The following is a 23301-nucleotide window of genomic DNA, read 5'->3' on the forward strand; positions in this document are numbered from 1 at the left end:
GAACTAAATATTAATGTAATGAATGATGTATTTGCTCTGCTGAGTTTCAAGTTCAATCAGCCCATTAACAATTAATTGTTCATTTTATTTATTTATTTTTAATTTGGTAAACTGATAAAGTAGTGCATGTGCCCTATCTTTTTGAGCACTATTTGTATCATCAATAGTGCAAGAAGATTATTTTCAGCAATGGCAGACACAGTCGCTCCCTACTTATAGGGATCTTAATGTTATCAAAACAATCATCATTAATACCCTTTTACAATAAGTTTCAAGCAGTTTCCAAACTCTTACTAATAACACACTTACTTTTACCGAAAATATATTTCCTTGATGACCAGTTTGTATACATTCCAATCGTTTCTGCTGATAAGGATCCCACAGCATTACTTGAAGATCATCAGATCCACTTGCTATGAGCCTAAACAGAAAAACAATAGGATGAAAAAACATAGCTGTTCTTTTAAAGTTTGAATACTCTCCACACACGAAAGAAGTAAGATAAAGTTACCAGATTTCAAAGTTTGAAATTTGGGATGCAACATACAATTTTTTTAGCATATATTATTTTACAAACAAATTACTTTATAATTATAATTATTTTAATGGATATACAAGAGTCACTACGGAGGGGGGGGGGGGCAGTTCACCTCAGGTATTTACCTATCTTGGAAGTGACACCCAAAATGAATTTGCAAGATAAATAAAAATACTTCAATTCTGAAAACATTAGGGTAGACCGACCAGTGAATGAACAGTTAAGCACAATTTCATTTTTAAAAAATCCTAGTAATTTTAAATTCTATACTATACAGATCGTGATAGTTAAAACATTTTAATTGATCTATGTAAATATCTCTAAAAAATCATGGGAACTTAAATGGTACCGCTTCCGACTTTTTTAGGTGTTTAAAGAAAAAATGTCACAACGACCCAGTGAATGAACACCTCCAACCAGTAAATGAACACAAATTGGTCCAGTGAATGAACATGATAAATTTTGATTCAAAAAGAAACTAAGTTTCTTTGAGATCTATCTATCTATCTATCCATCTATCTATATAACTATCTATATCTATTTATCTATCTATCTATTTATATAACTATCTATATCTATCTATCTCTATATATATATCTATCTTTTTATATCTGTATCCATCTATCAATATATCTTTCTATCTATTTTTCTATCTATCTACTCATCTGTATCTAGCTATCCATATATCTATCTATCTATTTATATATCTATCTATCTATTTATATATCTTATCTATCTATCTACCTATCTACTTATCTATATATCTATCTCTATGTCTATTTACCTATTTATCAATGTACTTATCTATTTTTCTATCTATCTATCTATCTGCTTATTTATTTATCTATCCATCTATCTATATATGTACTTATCTATTTATCAACTTATCTATACATCTATCTATATATGTACTTATCTACTTACCTATGCATCTATCTACTTATCTATCTAGCTATCTGTCTATCTACCTAACTATCTACCTATTTATCTGTATATACATCTAAATATCTACCAATCTATTATCCTAATCAATCTATTTATCTATCAATCTACCTGCTTATCTACCTGTCTATCTATCTATCTCCTTATCAGTATATCTACCTATCTATATCTATCCACCTATCTATATCTATCGGTCTATCTACCTGTCTATATATCTATCTGTCTATCTATCTACCTACTATCTATCTCTATATTAGTCTGTCTATCTACCTACCTATCTATTAACCACTACCTATCTATTTATCTATCAATAAATCTATCAATCTATCAATCTACCTACCTATTCTCTCTCTATATATTTATCTACCTATATATCTATTTACCTCTTTTTTTTAATATATCTATCTCTATATCTTCCTTTATCTATTTATCTATCTATCTATATACAAACATACATACATATCTACCTATCTATTTTCTCTCTTTGTATATATATTTCTATTTCACTATCTCTCTATCTACCTGTCTATCTATCAAGAGAGATCAAGATATAGAAAGATAGATGTAGGTAGGTAGGTTAATATACAGATAGAGATATAGATAGATAAAAGATAAAACTCAGTAAAAAGTGCATTGTTTGCAAAGACAAAAATAAAGAAATTATAAAATATATAATGAAAATACATAAATAAACAAGCACATAAAACTATCTGCATTACAAAAAAGTACGAAAATGAAAATATCTCAAAGAAACTTCAAAATTCTTTTTAAATCAAAAGAAATTTTGCCATTGTTCATTCATTGGGTTTTCGCAATTTTTCGTACCCAGTGACTGAACACCCCTCTACCTGAAAGTCTACGCATTCTGCATTGACTGAAACAATTTAAATCCATAGCCTAAATATGTATCATTAATTTTTCTTTCGTAGAGTTAAAAAATAAAATTTATTGATAAAAATAATATGTATCGAAATAATTGCTAGCACGAAACCAGTTTTGAAAGAGAGAAAGAACGATTCAGGGAAGTACAAATTTCAAATTTTTTCCAGGAAAAAATATGTATCCAAAGTAACCAATCAGGTGTCAGATAGCTTAGAATATCAATAAAGAACGCTTTTGTAGTGAATTTATTCAGAAAAAAAATTTTGGAAGCTTATTTTTAAAAAAAAAATGACGTGCTGTTCATTCACTGCGTGGTGTTCACTCACTGGTCGGTCTACCCTACCCACTATTTTAAATTACATTTTGTCTATCAAACACAGTAGCATCCCTATGGAAAAGGGAGGAGTGTGCTGGAGGGACGGGCATCACCCTTCTTGTGTGAGACACCAAAATGGATTTCAGAGTTCATGAAAAAATAAACACTTCAACTCTGAAAATTATCTTCAATATTTCAAATTTTCTTTTTTCCATGAAACGCAGTACTATCTCTACAAAAGGGGGGAGGGGTGCTTGCACAGTGTTACGACTTGCTAGGAGTGTATCAAGACAAATGGACTAAGGTGTTAAAAAATACTTGAAGCCTGAAATTTTCCCCCAATATTCAAAATTATATTTACTCCATTAGGCACAGTAGTATCACTACCAGGGGGGCTCTTGCACCAGTTGACCTCCTTCTGGGATGTGGCATCCAAGATGAATTCAGGAGTTTATGAAAAATATAATTCAATTCTGAAAATTTTCTCAAATAATTTAAATTATATTTGATCTATAAAACCCATTAGCATCATTAAAGGTAGGGTGGGGTGGAAGAGAGTTTGCAAGAGAAAACACCCTTCTGAGTGCATTTAAGAGTTTATTAAAAATATAATTTATTTCATTCTCTAACTTTTTTCCCAATATATTAAAATATATTTGATCCATCAAATATTTTAATTTCTCTAAGGAGTTTTATCCCCCTCCCTTCCCAAGGAAAATCGCACATCCTCTCAAATATTTCATAGCCCCTCAAAATGAGATTAAATCCCTTCTCAAATAACTCCGTCCTCATTAAATATCAATCAGTGCCATGGATCCCATTTGGGGCACCCCTGTTTTATTTGTAATACAGTAAGTACACACCATGGTTTATATTTACTTCATTCCATCCTTATGTTCTAATTATTTAATACTTCATCACTGCTATGGTCAAATAAGGCAGTGAGAAACAAAGGGATGTAAGTGGACTTTTTAAAGCTTCGAGTAAAATAAGTTTAAAACTTAGATCCTAGGTAGGCTTTCATTGAAATTTTGTTCAAAATCAAACTGTTTAGCAGCGCCTATTGGGGCTACTGGAACTATCTCTTGCCCCAGAAGAGATGTTTTCTTACTGTTTGTACATATATCTTCAAATTTTTAATTTTGGCACTAACATCCCTTTGCTGTTATCTCAAATGTTCTTATTTGACTGAAAATATTGTATGGGATTATAACTTGTATGGGATGTGATGGGGATGATGTCTTAATATATTTGCTAATTAAAGGCATAAAAAATGAAACTAGGCCAAATGGGTTCCAAAAGAAAATTTGAATGGTTTAGTACCTAATTCGACTCTTAACTCTTTGCTGTTCTTAAAATTTACCTTTGGTAATTAAAATCCTACGAAGATGAGACTGGGCTATCCAGGATCAGCATAAACTTTTAAATTCATTAATACCTGATTCAATTTTTAACTCACTGCTACTTTTCAAGGAGTTTGAGTAACAGACATATGGTTGAGTTTTGTTTGATGTACAGTTAACTCCCCATTATCTGCAGAATAAGGTGGCACAGTAACCTCGATAAAAGAAATTTGTGGATAATCCACAAAATAGGTTAAAAAAAGTATACTAGTGTATGCATTACCTTTAAAAAATCAATAGCACTCACATACATCAAAACTGGAGCTATAATTGATAACAGTATGTCAACAGCTAAGCAAGGATTGCTTAGCATTACAAACTGATTACACACATACACGAGGGAAGCATACAAACAGATAACCTGAAACAGATCAAGCTAGGTATTACCAAAAATGTATAGGGGAAGAGTGGGAGTTTTTATGAACAAAACTGGTCTAGTCTCTCGTTTAGGCACGTAAGTCGTGTAGAGTTAAAAATTGGGTTTTGCTTGCAGTGTAGATCTGAAAATCAGTAAGTAGTGAAGATCTAAAGCAGTAAATAGTTTAGATCTACAAACCAAGTTTGAACTATACTCGACTGCAAGCTTACTTGGCAATGGAGAACAGGGTGGCGACAGGAACTGTGAAAAAAAGTTCCCTGACTTTTCCCTGATTTACGTTACCAATGATAATGATTTCCTTTCTTTGCTCTACTCGAATTCCATTGTATGTTTGTATAAAATGCAGTTTTTTAAAAGTTTTAAGTTGTGTGAAGTTGTTGAACTAAAGATATATTTTTTAAAAAATGCTACTTTTTTAACAAAATGGTTAAAAAAAAACATATCAAGTCAATTTTTTTTGGAAAAAAAACCCTACAAAACAGTATATTAAATTTTTCTGCATGGAAAGATTATAGAAAATTTTTAAAAAATACTTTACTTCCAGAAACCACTTAGCATAAGAAGTTTAAGAAACTATTAAAATCACTCTTAAAAACATATGCGTATTTATGGTTGAACTAAAAAGTAATTGAAATTATTTTTTATTAAATTTTTAAACAGTATAATAATTGTTGCAAGAATAACAAGTAATAGTGAAAGAATAGAAGTAATGTAGTTATTCTTATATAACTAATTGACATATTTATGCAAAACAGATGAAACCTTTTGACATCCATTCATAGGGAGCTTTTCTCTAATCAAGAACATTGGTTTTAATGAATGAATACAGCATTTTAACAATAAAAAATAAAGGTATTTACTTAAGTACAAAGTTAACTCTATTTCAAATGATTTCAGTATGTAACAAAAAAAAATCTTAGATTGCTTTTGTAACAAACAACTTTGAAATGAAAAAAAAAAGCAATTAGTTAATTTCAAAATATATAAAAGAAGAATACAACTTGGTTATAAAATAAAAGAATCATTTAAGTCTGAAGAAAAGAAAACCTCTATAATCTGCGGCTACAGCAAGTTGTATAACGGCAAAAAACAAAGTTTTTATTGAAAGTTCAATTTTAGCAATTAAATTAAAAACGCGAAGAAGTAATAACTTTTAAACTTTTATCGGTATGAATTCAAAAACCAAAGATTCCTTCTTGAAATCATGATTACAGTACGCTTATCACTTCAAGACAAAGTTTTAACCTCTTTACTGTGAGAACTTCTTCGCCAAAAAAGGTCCTTTTATGCGTAAACATTTTGAAGAGAAATGTTCACTTCCCAGCAATGCATTTGGTTCCGGGACCTCCTGGGTTGCTACTCCTTTCGTTTTACAAAGGAGCTTCTGCTTGATCAATCTAGCCATTATGGGGATCCAGCCCACGATGGTTTCTAAAGAGTGGGAGGGAACGTTGTCCCTGAGGTGCAAGGGGTAGGTTGACGATGACAGCTGGAATGTATTCATTTTGGCTTTCTCTTTTCTTAGGTTTGTTCTGGAAACCATTTTGAAATTCTCCTAGCTTCAAAAGGACCTCTAAGCATTTTACTACGAAATTCCGAAATATTTACTTATATTCAGACAGACGTTATATATTCTGTAAATGCTAATCAAACTAGTTTAGTTATTGAAATTTGCTGTTTAACTTTTAAAACTGCGCAATTAAATCAATTTAATTTAAAAATTGAAAAAATAAGATTTAAAAAAAAAAAAAAATGATGGAAGTTGAAATAACTTTCCCTTACCACAAACTTTAACATGAAGTTCTTTATATTCTATGGATAATTAGATTGCTTATTAAAACTGCGAAGCTTAGTATTTGCTACATGATTATACTATGATAAGCAATGTTATTTTTTTACAAACTAACGGTTTGCAGTTTTGCTGCATAAATTTTATAGTAGCTAAAAGCTGGGGCATTAACTTTCATCACGTATGACTTGAGTCACACCCATTTACTTGGGTGTGCTACTGTTTCCTTGGTTCCAACCAACTTAAAACCAATGTTTTCTAGCAATGAAATTCAGACTGAAACATTTATAATTTATCCTGTTCTATATTAATAATTTCAAGCCGGTAAAAAATTCAATAGCGATTGTATTTTTTTTAAGCGATAAACTTGAATGCTTCGTATATGTTATATTGTCATTCGGAACCGACGTCTACAAACTTACAATTGAAGAAGAGTTTGCTTACAAAATGTAACTGTAGATGGGGCAAACCTAACCTCGCAGCATTTTGAAGGCTGAGCAGATCCTAATGATAACATCACGACGCTGTCAAGTTAGGTTTACCTCAACTGTAGCTGAAATCAAAATCAAATGCAAGATCCGACTAAAATATGGGGAGAGGGGCGTAGATAGACTTTGATGCTCTCCCCCCCCCCCCGTAAAATTTAAATTTCAACATAGTGCTTATTTTTCTGAACGTACGCCCTCATACTTTTTGCGCCCCCCCCCCCCCGCACCGCAGGGTTGTCATGTGCGCCACTGGATTTAGCCATTGGCTAAATCAAAATCTTAGTCACTTGGGAGCATTTCAAAAGCAGGGGCCGTTGGCTACGGCCCAGTTCCCAGATGGTAATTCTGATTACGCCAGTGACTGCTATAATACCTAAGCACTAAATTGATTTTTCTTTCAGCCTTTCTTGACCTGCGGGCCGGCAACATCTTTTTAAAAGATCCCGGACCGGTCAGTTTTTTTTCTTGCCTTATTTATTATTATTTTTTTATATGAAAAAAAAAAGAAAATGACTCGCACAACTTGAAAAATCTGCTAAAAATCTAATCTGACCGGAGAATCCCCCCCCCCTTTTTTTTCTCCTTTTCTTTTTATTTTTTGTTTTTTTTTCTTTTTTTTTCTCAAAAAAAAAGGGAAATTTTTGACTTGCGGATTGTTGTGGAAAAAGTTAGTGGGCAGTCGAGTTTTTTTTTTTTACTACATATTAGAGATTTGTTGCAAAACATTTTATAGCAAAGGTTGTAGATAGCTAATTGTTGTAACAACTATCCATAAGTAAGCATTTGAGAAAAATCAGACAATTTTGAAAATTAATCACCAAATTCATGCAAAAACCATTACATAGGATATTATTAGATTTTCACATTTATTTCTTTATTTGTTTTTGAATAAAGAATTTTTAATTTGTTTATTTCATAGCTGCGTCACCTGGGCTTCAATCGGTCTACCTCGAAAATAAAAGTTATGTCAAACGATCAGGCTAAATAATATTAAAAATCTTCAAAATTTCCTGACGAAGTGAGAAAAAGTTACCAAAATAGAAAATTTTTAAATCCCCCAATTATTGAAAAAGCCTCAAAACAAAAGGTAGAATTTTTTTGTTCATATTTGAGAAAAAAAAAACGGCAACAGATCTCTCTTCTTAATGATTTTCGTCACGCTACTAATTTTTATAAAATCATTGTTCAACAATGACCGTAAGCAGCAACGAATTTCAAATTGAAGGCTTACCTACATTTTAAGATTGAAATTAGTTAAAAACAGTTGTAACTCGCGTTCTAATCACCTTGGGACATTGGAACAAATGATGCAGAAAAATCAGTGGTTTCCATGGATATTTTATTCTAATTTTTGTGAGTATTTTTTTGCCCTCACATTATAGAAAAACGCCATTTTTGGATCTAATTAGAATTCAAACGGGTTTTTTTTTTCGCGTTCGAAAACTCCCTTACGTTCTTTCTTGGGTGCTCGAGTACCTCCCTGCCAAGTTGTTCGAGATCCGACGTAAACTGTGGATTTATATAGGGCGCCATACACACACATATACGTATATATATATTGAATGCTTTATTTATATAGATTTTAAATCGAGGACGAGCAAAAAACCCTGAGGACCGGCAAATTTTTCCTCCTTACTGGTACCGGTCCACCCAACCACCAAGCAGGGGAGGGCCCACAAATAAAGATGGTGACTAGCGACTCAAGTATTGTTGTCGGGTCGTGGGAGTAATTATTCTTTCGGCGGAGATAGGGGGGGGGGGGTATTTGGCTAAATTGTCATCTGCGCAGTTTTCTTCATCAGAAGATTCTTGGTCATTAGAATAAATACTATAATCAGAGCTGTCGTTGCTCGAATAATCTGCGTCTGACATTATGAAGCATATAAGTATTCGCTAAGAGGAAAATGTTCTAAATGCATCGAATGTTCAACAAAGAATGAAGGCCTTCTCGTTGTAGATACAACAATGTAGCTACTGTGAAGTGCGCATGCGCAGCCAGTATACACCTTATCAGTCAGACATTGCACCCATGAAAAGCAAGAGCAAAGAGTTAATCCCCTTTCAAAAGAAAACCTGAACTATTGTAGAAGAATCAACGTGGGAATTCGTGCTTGAATGATCATTAGAATCTAGTTTCTGTGATTAAAATTAGTACTCGAAAAAGATCTGGGTTGTGTTAGTATATGTTTAAACTAATGCACATATATTATACGTGTATATATAAGTAAGAGGGGAAAGCATACATTTTTGTATTTTTATCCTTTCTTCTTTCAAACTATTAAAATTTGTTCTTGTTTCTTAATTTTTAATCTTCATGGCTAAACGTCCCAAGTGACGGTGAAAATTTGATCATGATAAAAACTAAATTGCTTGGATTCGGTTGCAACATTTGTTAAAAGGGAGGAGAATAAAAGGGGGAGGGGAATAACGAAAAGAGCGTATAAGAAGTATTCTTCTCCTAATATCGATCCAATTTATGTGTATAATCAAAGCATCATTTAATTTTCTTGTTCATATTTATTGAAAAATATATCGTGAATTGTAGGAATATTGCTTCGTTTTGAATACATCCAAGATTAGTAAAATAAATACCTTTGTGTCAAAAAGTAAAATAAGAAGTGACACAACGTCAAAAAAGCACAAATTACAGATTACTCCAGACACGATCTTCGGCGTTACAAGGAAATGCCTTTTTCATTGCAAAAAAAATGAGCTTTCGGATGTCTTTTCCCTCCATAAGCTCATTTCTTTTGCGTTGAAAAAGGCGTTCCTTGTAACGCCGAAACACGTGTCTGCAGTAGTCTGCAATCGTGCTTTTTGACGTTGTTATTTTTTATTTTACATTTTAGATTGTTTACTATATGCAGTAGAACCTTGCATGTCCGAATCTTCGGATACTCCGAACAGATTTTTTTTTTTTTAATTTTATGGAAAGTATTACCGGAAGAGAACTAAATGTGTTAAAGGAAAAAAAAAAGAAAAAGAATTTTTCAGCACATATTGATTTGAAACACATTGAAAAAAAAAAGAAAAAAAAACGCAATACAGGATTACCTCATTTACCTTTAACTGAAAATATTAAAATAAACTTTACTTGAAATTTACTTTACATTAAAGATGTTTTGTGGTGAAGAGACAGGTCAAGTTTTTACTGGTGAAGTGATGATACTTTTGACGAGGAAGAAATACTATTCCTTAGGTCTCATAAACATAATGTCTGTTCGTGAAACCTAGAGTCTTTTACTATGTTTCACTGATTTTAAATATTTTTTTCCTATAGCAGAACTATATTTTACTTTTTCAGCTTCAGAATGAAAAGTAAGAATATTCTCTGATCAATTTCTTCTAAAACCAGTCATCTTGTGTTGAATGTATACTAGAAATAAAAATGGGATTGAATATTTATTTCGTTGAAATGGAAATTTCTTTGCATAGGTATTCGCTGCAATGAGATTTTACTGTATTATTTAATGATTTTTTTTATCATTGATTAAATTTATTATTATTTTATTTATTTATTTATTTTTTGACATTTTTTTGACTTAAGATTTTCTATTCAAATTCACCAGCTGTTAGTGAATCTTGCTATTATAAAACTTCACATTCCACAATTGTGTTTGTGGCAAAGAAAGTAGGGGTAATGGAATGCACTGATACGACAGAGAACCTGTTTCCGTATTCATCTATCTCTCTTGGGAGTGTCTGAAGTCTTTTATTCGCATCGGATTCTAAGCCTTTCTGAATAGATATCTTTTTGGGGTGCAAACAGCTCACACACACGTGTTGTATTTTCTACCTTGTCACTCTATAATAGTAAAAGTGACCCGATGTGATAACTGCTCCTTTTTAAATCTTATTTTTAAAAAAAAAAAGAAAAACAGGAAGAACATATTGATTAGAAGGAAAACGACTAGCCTCAACTTGGGGTTTGGGACCACAAAAAGCAACAGCATAAGTAAAGGTGGTTTTGAACGACTTTACGTAACAATTTGCATTATTTTTACCATAGAAATTCAAATATTTCGGGGGGCAGCATCCCTTCCCCTTCGTTCTCTTAAACTACATCATTGCAGATTGATACATTTAATTGATTCACATTATGCCACGATTTTTTTGCACTACGTTTAGTTTACACAAACTAAAACGCCGCACAAGTTTAGATTCAGCTGACTCTGTAATAAAATAAAAACGTCCAACTAGATTCTCTCTCTGTTTACATATATTTATAATCGACTAGTATGGGGGACAACTGCCCTCTTTTCTTTCAAAAGAAAAGGTTCCTATTATTTTATAAAAATTAAAAAATGTAGCATCGAATTGAAAGAAGTACCATATGACCATTAGTCCCAATATTTGAGGTCGTGTCCCGGACATTTTGAGAAAAGGTCTGTTAATCAATAATTACGTTAAAATTAAATTTTAGAAAAAGTCACCTGTACACTGTACAGGCACCGTCTACCTACCCCCCTCCCCTCAGGTATCTCCAACTTTTTTGTGCACCAGCTGCTTATGTTCTCTCTAATTATATCTTTATCTCTTGCACTCTTGCAAGGAAAGTGACACAACTCAAAATTTGAGAAAAACGTACTAGATATTTATTTTAAATCTAAATTTAATGCTCTTTTTTTGCCAACAAAACTCGCACAATACTTCTGGCATATATCGAATTTCTCGGGTAGAGAAAGAATTTCCGACCCCGCAATGTGATATAATTTCAAGTCGTCAGGATGCATCCCACCCCTCCTAGGAGCTCTGAAACATTTAACTGAGACACCCTGCATATATAATAATGCATCATGTTTCTCTGCAGTTTTTTCAGTTCGAGCTTTACCAGGTGTATGAGAAGCGTTTCGCAATTTCATCTTAAAATAATTAATATTTTCCTTTGAAAACATTTGCATAAAAAGTGCAATATGTAATATTTTTCTATTTTTAAATAAAAACTTGAAGCACTAATTGATTAATAAGTTTAACATCATTTAAAACAGCACTAATTTGCAAAAAAAAAAGAAGGTGCAGATAGAAGGGTATTGCAGTGAAGAGGAGGATTGCAATGAGAAACTTGTAATATAAGAAGATGTAAGCTTTGAATGTTATAAGGTAATCAGAATATCCAATAAAGTCCATATCTAAGTTAAAAAAATTTTTCTATGAAAAAGGTCTTCCTTGCCCCCCCCCCCTCCTTTCCCGAAACATGTAACTGGAGTTTTTTGGTAAACTTGTGCTGTTTCCAAAGTTGTTGATTTTTTCCCCATTTACTTTTTAGTTCAGATATTTATTTATTTCATACTAGGAAATTTATTCAGATCTTGACGGAAAGGCATTCTGTAGAGAAAAGAAAAGCGCAAAACAGATATCGGTATAACAAGTTAGAACTTTATCTTGAGAGGGGTTTGTCGTAACAGTTCGAAAATAAATATATTTCAGAAGACTTGAATTGCAAATATCAGTCCAAGTTCAGGATTAATTTTAAGTGATAAGTATTGTAGATTACCTCGAATGTTTAGGGGAGTACTCTGAACACATTGAATTTGCTCTAAAAACCTTTCATACTTCCTCTTCAAGAGTTGATAAAGCATAAGAGTTTCGTGATGGTATTACATACTTCATAAAAAATAATTTAATTAATGGAAAAGTATGCATTTTATACCAATAAGCTTGTATCTTTTTGCTTTGAAAAACGGGCTTGTAACTCCAAAACAGATGACAGCATTTTTTTTTGGGGGGGGGGGGACTTTGCATTTTTTTAAAACCAAAATGGTGCTTTTATTTCATTATTTTAAACCACTTGTAAGCATGATCTTTTTTGCAAATATTAAAAATTTAATTTTACAGAACTGTGTTGTGTGACAAGAAAATATTCCTCTCAATTCCGGATTTAACGCAAAAAATCGAAAAGAATTAATAATAAAAAAAAAAGAGATACATGAAATAACCCACATTATTAGATTAAGTTCATATTCCATTGGACAATAGTGTCACTTAGAGTTCCTAGGGACGCTAGTACCATGAACTTTCATTTGATAAGAGAGATTAAATTTATGATATTTTTGAAAAAGTATAATTGACAGGTTATTTATATTTGAACAGATTAATAAAGATTTTATGCTGGGACTCTAGTTATACTTCTATATTTATTTCAGACTAAGATTTCTAATTCAGATCTTTTTGTATTTGATAATTAATTATAATGAAAACTTCATTTTCAGCATTTTGCGAGAATATTCATTTTTAGTACCTAATTTCAATCTAAAAATACACAACTTCTGAGTACACATCCATTTCAAGCAGCGCTAGGATGAACTTACTCATAGCTCTCGAACACGTGCGCCTGTCCAGTGAGCGGAAACAAATTAGATCGACAACTGACTCTCCACCTACTCGCGGTTGCTCCTTTTTTCGGAATTTATCTTAAGACACCCGCGGTTAGTTGCTTCGAGTACTGCAGGAAAGTCCACTGCCCCTACTCAAGGCGCTCGGGCTACACAGTTAAAGGTACATAAACCTCACCCCGAGCTCAGCTCGGGCTACGCAGTTAAGAGGTTAAAGGCAAAGGAGCTAAGGCATTAATGAAGGCTTCATCTTTGCCTGTATGGTTGTTTATTTTACGTCGCATTGAAAGCGTGAAAGGAAATTTCAAGCTTGGTAAAATAAACAACCTAACAGACACAGAAGCAATCTTAGGAAGTTCATCCTGTGGTTAATAAGTAAGATTCAATACCTTGACGTTGAGGAAAAAAGATGCACAAATATGCGGCAGTGTATAATCGCACCTCATTAATTATATACTTTTTTTTGAACAGATAATTGGCAGGAAATGCGTAGTGAATTAGGATACTTAATTTTGTAAAGCAAAAAAAAAAAAAATCTTCATAAAATCATTTTTCCCTGATTTTTTGTTATTTTTTCGAAATTCCCTGATAGTTCCCTGACTTTTCCCTGATTAATAAAGTTCCCTGACTTTTCCCTGATCTGTCGCCACCCTGGAGAAATAAACTGAGGCCCAGCCAAGGAAATAGTTCCTAGCGCCTTGTCCGATATTCGGGTGAAAATATGCTCTTCACTTTAGAAATTGGATTAGTTATAACTAACTAAAATAACCCACACATATATAAGCTTCTTCTGTTAATTTCTGTCAATTGTCAAATATTTTCAATTTTATGAGAGAAGGCACAGCCTTTCATCCATTTGAATTATATGCGCCGGTCAATAGCAGCTCATATACAGGTAGCAATCTCTTCTTATTTGTGAAGTAGGTAGGGAAGGTAGCTAGTAAGTGTGACGCGTTATCTGTTAACTCGGTTTTTCTTCCATGCATTTTGACATCACTGCCAAGTAACTTTGCAAACAAGTATAGTCCGTTTTCTACAATCTTGGAAGGTTTAATGTCACTGGAAGGGAGGGGAAGAAAGAAATATGAATGTCTGAAAATATGTTTCCACTTGCTAAGTTGAAATAGTCGCATTTATCAACATTCAGTTCATTATTGCTGAAAATAGTTTTTTTTTTTTTTTTTTTAATGTCAAAAACCCTGGATAATTGAGAGTTTACTGTATAAGAGTAGTTGGCAAGACAGCTAGATTAACAGCTTGCAGCTGATGTCTTAGCGTCTTTTTTTTTTTTTTTTGCTTGCCCCCTTTTATGGCAAATTAGTGTACACTTTTGTTCTCCTATTTTACTGCTATGCTAAAAAAAAAAAAAGATTTTTTTAAGTGAGTGATTCTGTGCAGAAAATAAAAAAACATATTATTGTTAGCATGCATAAACAAATCAGAGACTGAAAAGGTGTTAAATCACTTGCATGCAGGAATAAAGTCTTTATATTAAAAACATTAAGAACAAAAACAAATCTTTTTTTATTTGTATTTTATTCTTGCAGAAAAATCTGTCATTTCAAGTTGCAATAAACAGTTGTGTGATTCATGAAACAGTAAACGCTGAACTTTTTCAACAAATATTTCTTTTTCAGCAGCACATTCATTTTCTTTTGTGATTTGTTTGAACATTTCATGAAAAGCCTCTATGTTTTCAATAAAATTTTATTAAGTCAGGTTAATAACAATTTGTTTCTTCAACCTCCTTGAAAATTGCATCTTCAGCTTTATTAATCAGTCTCACTGTAAGAACTTTCGAAACAGTTTCTTACTGAAGTTTCATACAAACTCTAAATGCAAACAATAGAACAAGAGAAACCACAGGTGTTATTCCTTTATTGTTTTTCAAGAGAAGAATAAACAATTTTTCAGATTTAAATTGAAAATTTTTTCTGCTCTTTTAACTGCCAAATTTTGAATTGTCTTTAAAAAAAACTTCGAGTAAAAAAAAGTAAATTCCAAGATAGAGAGGGGGGATAATTTACATGATATTGAAAGACTAAGGAATCAGGACCTAATAAAAAGATATAGTATTATTCAAGTTAACACAAGAATAATTCTTAAAACATACCAAGGTGGTTCAAAAATACATGCAAAAAAAAAGAAGTTTTTCCTAGATAACAGGACACCTCTCAATATTTTTAGACTTGTGGATAGTAATATACTGGAAGAATTTTAGCTCCTGTTTCAACTGAAAGAGGGTGTTCAAACAGCTGCCCCAAACTCTGTAAGTATGCGGAGGGGGAGGGGGGGTAAAAAAGGCACTGAACTAAAAAAACAATGCTACATATTATAATATACACGAGTAATATGCATATACATTGCAATAAAATAATCATTCACAAAAAAACAGCTGGAAAAATTAAATGTTTCTAAATATGTGACATTTTATACGCTACGGCTAATGTTAACTTGAGGGGTCATTGAGCACCCTCTTAAAATGTGAGTAAGACACTAAAAATTTTACCGCAAAATACTATTAGTAAGTCTAAAAAAAACAGAGGGTGTCCTGGACTCTGGCTGAAAAATAGTTTTTTTGAAACACTGTAATACTTACGTTCCCTTTTCATTCCATTCTAAACAGTTAACACAGCCTGCATGTCCCTGCAAAAACAGAAAGAACTTTAAGCTCTAAAATTAATATTGTTACAGTATACCAAACAAAAAATAAAGTAACACTTTAAATGATAAATATTGGAAGAAGCAATTTTTGATTCAAATTCTAATGCTATGATGATGACAAATCAAATAATACATGATGAAATCTATATGCATTTCAGGTAGCCAAGCTATATATTTATGCAAATGACTTGATTACCCTTCTGTTGTACCACATCACTTTTTGTGCCTAGCACCACAAGTAAAAGTTACAATAAAAATAACTAAAAGGTTCCAAAAATCATCAACAACATAAAAGCTCAATGTATGTTGATGATTTTTGAGTCAGAACTAAAGTGCTACAAGTTATGAAACTGTATTTGCTACCTTTTTCCATAATTTTTAGCACAATGCACTACTTTTAAAAAGAAATAGTGCAGTGAGTAGTGCAACACAACAAAAAAAAACTTGCTTGCAGCAATTTCTGGGTTAGTTCAGTAAAACAAACAAGGTTCAAAGGCAACAATTAATTTGATTACAAATCCTATGCATATATCAGTGTATGTGATGAGACTGTCTCTGTGACCGAGTATTTTAGAATGAGAATTATGTCAGATGCTTCAAAGTAGCAAGTTTTTCATAAAGGTTGTCAGTACTTCTTTATCTTATTGTTGCTTTTTGGAAATCTGACAATCAGAATCACATGTGTGGTTAGACTTAGATACAAAAATTGTTTATGTTTTCATAAATTTTTCAACTACTTGAAAGTTTCATCAGGGTACTGTTGAACTGCCCTGGCTAGCATACAATACTGAATCTAGTGTAATCCAAAAATATCAAAACAAAAATTTTTCAGAAACATATAAACTTTACCCAATTAAAAAAGAAGCTAATAATTTCAAAATAGTCAAACCACACCTATGCTGTTTGACTATTAACTCTTAGTGTTTTAAGCTGTAGTCAGGTTCCAGTTTTTCAAACTTTTTTTTTTATATTCAGAAGTTTTCCCTACCATGTATGATTCTGGAAAATCAGAAATTTAATTTTGAACTGCTAAGGATTGAGATTCCTTTTTTTTTTTCATTTCCAAAAAAACAATGCCTCATTTATAATGCTTTTACTTTCTGTTTGTGTATTGGTTGAACTATTTTTCCAGTTTTTTCGTTTTATTGGTACATAAAAATCGTGGACTATGGTGTAAACTGTTACGTTTAATAGATTTTGTTGTACAAAAACCTTTCAGCCCAGTTTTTTTTTTTTTTTTTGTAATAACATTCACTTCAAATAGGTGAATTTTGTTTGAACACATGAAACCAGAAGATAGTTCAAATCTTTCATCCATAACAACATGAAAGATCTTGTTTTCGAAATCACACAAATTGGAAATGAACATTCTGAAAAGAAAGAAAACAATTTGCAAAGAGTAGATTTCTGTTAGCGTAAAGGGGAGGGGACGGGATAAGAGAGTTTTTTCCTTTGTTTTAGCTATTAATTTGTTAAAATAAATGTCGATTTTTTCCAATTTTGCAGCTGAACGAATAGTTCAAGCCTATATTTTCATTTATTTTCTCCCATCAAAAAAGGACATTCGCTATTCTCTTCAATTTCACTTCTGAACTATTCAAAAAAAGAAAAAACATCACAATTTTTTTTGTTTAAAGATTTTGGAAGGTGTATTGTTGCTATATAAAATCCTCCCAAAACTAGGGAGTTGTCCCCCTATGCTCCTTCTCCCCCATAAATCCCCCCACAAAACTCTTCAAATTTCTATAAAAGATAAGTAAATATCAAATATGCAACTCATAATTTCGCTTTTGAAAAATTCTAAAGGGTCCTTTCCTTAGCCTTCATTTCTTACAAGCATCAATAAGTATAATTGATTCAAATTAACAAGCAACACTAAGTGGCATAAGAACCTCTCAAAATGCTTCTGAGAAGATTCTTACTGATTGCTATGTAAAATGACCCCCTGAATCCAAATATGACTACCGTTTTCCCCCCATCACCCATCCCTTTTTGGAGATAGCGCTCCCCAATTGTTTTCAGTTTTCGACAGCTTCATAGCCATTATTTTTTACTTGGAGAGGAAGAGAGCTTTATATTAATCATCAACATTTTTCTAAGAGGCTAGAGAGGTGAAAAGTTCAAAAATATGAATATTTGTAGTAAGGAGGGAGACTCATGGGGCACCATTAATATACACTATAGCTTTGATTTAACAATACTCAATTTAATGAATTCCTCAATTTAATGATACATTTCAATGGTCTGGATTCAACTGCATTGAATGTCTATGCTCTTTGAATTGATGATATCCTTGGGGAGAAGATCTACCATCCCTGTGATCAGGGAGGTAATTCCCCTCACCCCCCCCCCCCTAGATTCTAATAACCATGCAATCATGTATTTTGTATCTTGTTCTTATAAAATAAATCAAGTATTTTTCCTTTGCCTTGAGTGAAAATTCTGAAATGACCGGTCAATAGGAGGGACTTTTATGAATTTTAATTTTGAATGGGGAGAGAACGAGTGTAATAGCATACTTTTGCAAAAGAAAGTACCATACCTGCCAATATCTACTGCGAAAAAATCCAGTAGATCATTAAAAAATACAGTAGATGTTTACGACAGATTTTTCGTTCTTAGTTAGGAAATAAAAGAATTTTTTATTTTCCTTCTTAGTACAACCAAATGTTCCTTACATCTCATACACAATCAAGAGAAATGATCAAAATCCAGGAATCTCCCGGAAAAACCAGTAGAGTTGGCATTTATGAAGTACCTTTCGTATGGAGTTTGTAGGGAAGGAAAGTGTTTTTGGAGCTGTGTATTACGTAAGATTACCTTCATGGCAGTACTGCAACACTAACTAAACACCAGTAACTTTCACTTTTCATTGAGCTTCCAAAGAAGAAATGCACACTTTAAAAACCAGGCACCAAGTTACTCCGTGTGGTGACCGGAGCAGATCCATGCATGTTGTAAAAGGCGACTAAAATGGATACCCAATCTAAGGTGTGAGGCACTGTGCTGATGGATGGATGGCATCTGGGTTGTATGATGTCTAAATGCCCCCCTTGAGGAACCGGGCAAAACCTCATTGCAATTAGCCTTGCACTCGTATAGGGTGGCTGTGCGGGTGTCGACCTTTTACCACCTCCCAGTTCCTAGCTCCTCTGGAGTTGGTTACTGGTTTGAAGGAGAGAACTAGCAGCCTTTCTGCTGGAGGAGGTGAGGGTGCAAGTCTGCAACCCACCGACTAACATCTTGCAATGACATTGAACATATTCAGCTTGTCATCCTAAAGAGGACAAACATGATTCTCTCTGGGGATCACATGCCAAAAATACAAAAGGCTTCCTAACAAAATTAGTATTGGGAAGGCTTTTGGTCTTCTTACTGGTAATTACACCTTAAAGTGGCATCATGCTATTATGGGTATCAGTAATGATCCAATTTGTAGAGGTTACCTCTTTTATGAGGAAACTATTACTCACACCCTATGTGGTTGCGAAGTGTTTTCTGCCTATAAGTTTGAACACCTTGGTCATCATTTGCTTGAACCGTGAGATATTGATTATTCTCTTATTGGGTGTTTGCTGAATTTTACTTAAGCTGCTGGTCTGTTTTAAGACTTCTGTTCGGGGACTAGTACAATAGACTTCTGGCCACAGTGTTTAGTTTGGTTGAGCCCCCCCGTCTTTCATTTCATTTCAGGCACTAAGTTACTGCAGCTGAACTTATCTATGAGTACAAAAGTTGAAATAACCATCAATTAATTTTTTTTTTTAATTTCTTGTTTGGGTTTTTTGTTCAACTTTAAATATTTTATGTTTTTAAGGGGGAGCAGCTGACCTACCTTGCCCCCTTTGGGTTCTCCCATGCCTGTATTATTTATATCAATTCAAACTACATTCATGGATAAATTACAATTGAAAATAAAATTAAGTAGGGTCAGGTGGGGTGGAATGGGTATAAAAACAGGTACTTTTGAAATGGTTATAAACTATTCAAATTTGATATCAAAAATTGAACGATTAAAAAACCTTAACTGAGTTTTTACATTTCAACAATGCACTTCACATATCCATAGTTATTATTACTGAAATAATTTTATTATTTAGTAAAAAAGCTATTATTTCAGTCTGTTTTTATACCTATTTCACCCATTGGGGTGGGGTGAAATAGGTAGAGTTGTTTTAAATTAAATTTCAGAGTGAAAACATGAATTTATTTATTATTTTTTTCATAAAAATATATTAATATAAGGGTAAAAATCTATTAGTCTGTAATTTAACTGCAATTAAAGGTCCACGATTATTGAGGAATGGCTGACTTAGGTTTTGATGATCTGTTCTTCTTTAATCTCCATTTTCACTTTATTGGGGAAGCTGAAAAAATTTCAAATCAAAGACTTCTTAAGAATTTTTACAACATAAGCACAAGTATATAAAGTTTCTAAAACTTGAGCAATAAATACTTTTTAAATTTCTTAACACCGTATTCAACTAGCACCCTATCTCCTGTAGACTTCAACATAAGTGTTAGAAACTGAAGTGAAGAGAGGTCCAATTGAATGATAGATGTGTGCACGAGAAAACGTCAGAACACTGAAAAATAAAATTAAAATCTGTGGGAGTTTAAAAATGGTGTTGTAATGCACAAATGTTTTTGGCTCTGTAGTTTTCTGGTAGTTTAGCAAAATAAATGTCCTTTTTATGAAGAAAAGGTGAACTTCTTGGATTCCAGCACCACGCATTATTTAATGCAGTCCTGATAAAATAACTCATTGTTAGAATTTGAGTTTGTATTCAACATAATTTTGGCGTCCGCGACAGGACGGGTGCTTGGAACTTGTATAAGAAGATGGATTTAACTACATTGAAAGCTCAGAGAAAAGGACTGAGGGCGTCTTTTACCCTCAGTATGAAAAAAATTGAAGCTGAACTTTTGAAGGAAATTACTGGTTCGGATGAACTTTTAATTTTAAGAAATCAGATTTCTGACAAATTCAAGCGGCTAGATGATTGTCAGAGCATAATATCTGAGCTGTTGTTGAAAGATAAAAATGCCGAGGAGGCTTATTATGAAGATTGTGAAGAAGCAGAAAATTATCGGGACAAGTTTATTCAAATTTGCTCTCTGCTTGATTTAAAATTTGAAAATGTTCAGCGTAATGGTAACATTAGTAAGCGCAACTTTAAGCTTCCGACGATAGAACTTAAAAAGTTTAACGGCGAAGCAAGAGAATTTTTAAATTTTTGGAGCCAATTCAAGAAAATCCATGAGGACAAGGGCATTGATAATGAAGATAAAATGCAGTATTTAATTCAATCGATGGAACCTGGTTCGAAGGCAGAAAGATTAGTGCTGAGTTTTCCTGCTACCGGAGAAAATTATAGTAGAGCAATACAGCAGTTAAAGGAAAGATTTGGCCGTGATGATCTGCTGGTGCAAGTGTATGTTCGAGATTTATTGAGACTAGTTATGAAAAATGCTGCCACAGGACGGGGGAAAGCTGATCTTCCATCCCTCTATGACGAATTGGAAGGAAAACTTCGTGCGTTGGAAACTCTTGGACGGACCAAAGAGAAGTATGGAGATTTCTTGACACCTTTGGTTGAGAGCTGTCTGCCGGAAGAAGTTTTAGTAACGTGGGAAAGAAGCCGTAACCATGATCTAACCGAAGATAAGAACTGTCGCACTTTAGAGCAGTTAATGAACTTTCTTCGCCAAGAAGTCAATGGAGAAGAAATGGTTCGCCTCGCAAGAACTGGCTTCGGCACGAACTCAAATTTGCGCAAACGAGAGCCCACAACTGAGAAGGAAAGTGACCTAGCGACAGCTGCAGCGTTAGTAAGTACTGAGAAAAAGGGTAAGCGATTTGAAAGTTGTATTTTTTGTGGAAAAAGTCATCCAAGTAAAAGATGTTTCATTGCAAAAAAGATGACTGTAAATGAAAAACAAAAAATATTGTTAAAAAAGGGGGTTTGTTTTATATGTTTTAATTCAAATCATATTAGTAAATATTGTAATGTAAAAAGAGAGTTAAAATGTAATGGTTGTGGAGAACCTCATTTTTATGTAATGTGTCCAAAGCTGGAAAGCAAAAGTTGTGAAGCTAAGGATGTAGTAGTTTCTAAGTCTGAAAATTCTCTCTCTAACTTTGATAAAACTCAAACTGTATTTTTGCAAACTCTGTGTGTTCGGATTAAATGTAATAATCGAGAAAAAATAATTCGGGCTTTGGCAGATTCTGGTAGTCAAAGTAGTTATGTAAGTCAGAAAGTTTTGTCTGAGCTGAAAGCAACTCCACTTCGTGAAGAAACAGTGATTCACTCGTTATTTGGGGGGAGGGAAACGAACCCAAAACGGCATAAGATATTCACTGTTGAAGTGAGGGGTTTGAAAGGGTCTTTTGCTTGTAGTTTTGAAGCTCTTTCTGAAAGGAAAATTTGTAGTTTTATACCAAAAGTTAGCAATCCTTATATTTTGAATGAATTAAAGAAAAAGAATATTGAAGTTTCTGATTCCCTTTGTAAAATAAAAGAAATTGATCTTTTAATAGGGGCAGATGTTTTAGGAAAATTGCTGACGGGACGTTCAGTAGATTTAGAATCCGGTCTTACTGCCGTAGAAATGAAGCTTGGGTGGACTGTTATGGGTAAGCAGAACACAAATGAGAAAGATGATGTTTTCAGAACATTATCGATGCATGCTAAAAGTATTCCTTTGAATGAATTGGGGGAACTTGAAAGTATAGGAATAACAGATCCCACTTGCAATGTTAATAAGAAAGCATGCATAGGAGAACATTTAGCTGAATTTGAGGATAAATTGAAAATTCTTCCTTGTGGAAGATATGAAGTAGTGCTTCCTTGGAAGTATGATTTTTCGAACTTACCAGATAATAAGGATTTAGCCTGGAAAAGGCACGAAAAAATGATCAGTAAGTCAAAATGTAATAATTTTATAGCGGATTACCAAAATGTATTCAAAGAATGGGAAAACTTGAATATTATTGAGCGCGTACCAGATTCGGAATTAGAGAATAAGTGCCACTATCTACCACATAGGCCTGTTATAAAAATCGATAGTAAGACCACGAAAGTTCGGCCTGTTTCTGATGCTTCAGCATCCCAGAGAGGTAAACCTTCTTTGAATGAATGCTTGGTTAAAGGAATGAACCTCATTGAACTAATGCCAGATATTGATAGATTCCGGTTGCATCCTATAGGGTTGAGTGTAGGCATTGAAAAGGCATGTATCCCTCCTGAATATGAGATTGCACAGAAGTTGGAAGGTTCTTTCTTTGTGGACAATTGTGTAACAGGGGTTCATAATACCGAAGAAGAAGCGAAGTTCATCGAACAATCGCAACTTATTATGTCAAAGGGATGTTTTAACTTGCGAGGGTTTGAAAGCAATGTAGCTTCTGAAAATGTTACGAAGCATTCAGGGGAAGCGTCTATTTTAGGAATTTTATGGAATTTGGATAATGACACTCTAAGGTGTAATATAAATATAGAAGCATTGACTTGTGAAACAAAAATTACAAAGCGTTTAATTTTATCTACAGTGCAAAAGATTTT

General features: G+C 33.1%; 1 protein-coding gene across 1 annotated transcript in view; it reads right to left on the reverse strand.

Moving 5' to 3' along the window:
• Window positions 1-23301, reverse strand: part of LOC129231700 (WD and tetratricopeptide repeats protein 1-like) — a 79411-nt gene that overhangs the window by 42729 nt on the left and 13381 nt on the right. Inside the window, exons 3-4 of the mRNA XM_054866063.1 lie at window positions 15669-15715; window positions 310-421 (exon numbers count right to left, since the gene is read on the reverse strand). Of these exons, the coding sequence (XP_054722038.1) occupies window positions 310-421; window positions 15669-15715 (159 nt within the window). The remainder of the gene's footprint in view (window positions 1-309; window positions 422-15668; window positions 15716-23301) is intronic.

This window comes from Uloborus diversus, chromosome 10 (genome assembly GCF_026930045.1).
Source record: "Uloborus diversus isolate 005 chromosome 10, Udiv.v.3.1, whole genome shotgun sequence".
Classification (NCBI taxonomy): Eukaryota; Metazoa; Arthropoda; class Arachnida; order Araneae; family Uloboridae; genus Uloborus; species Uloborus diversus.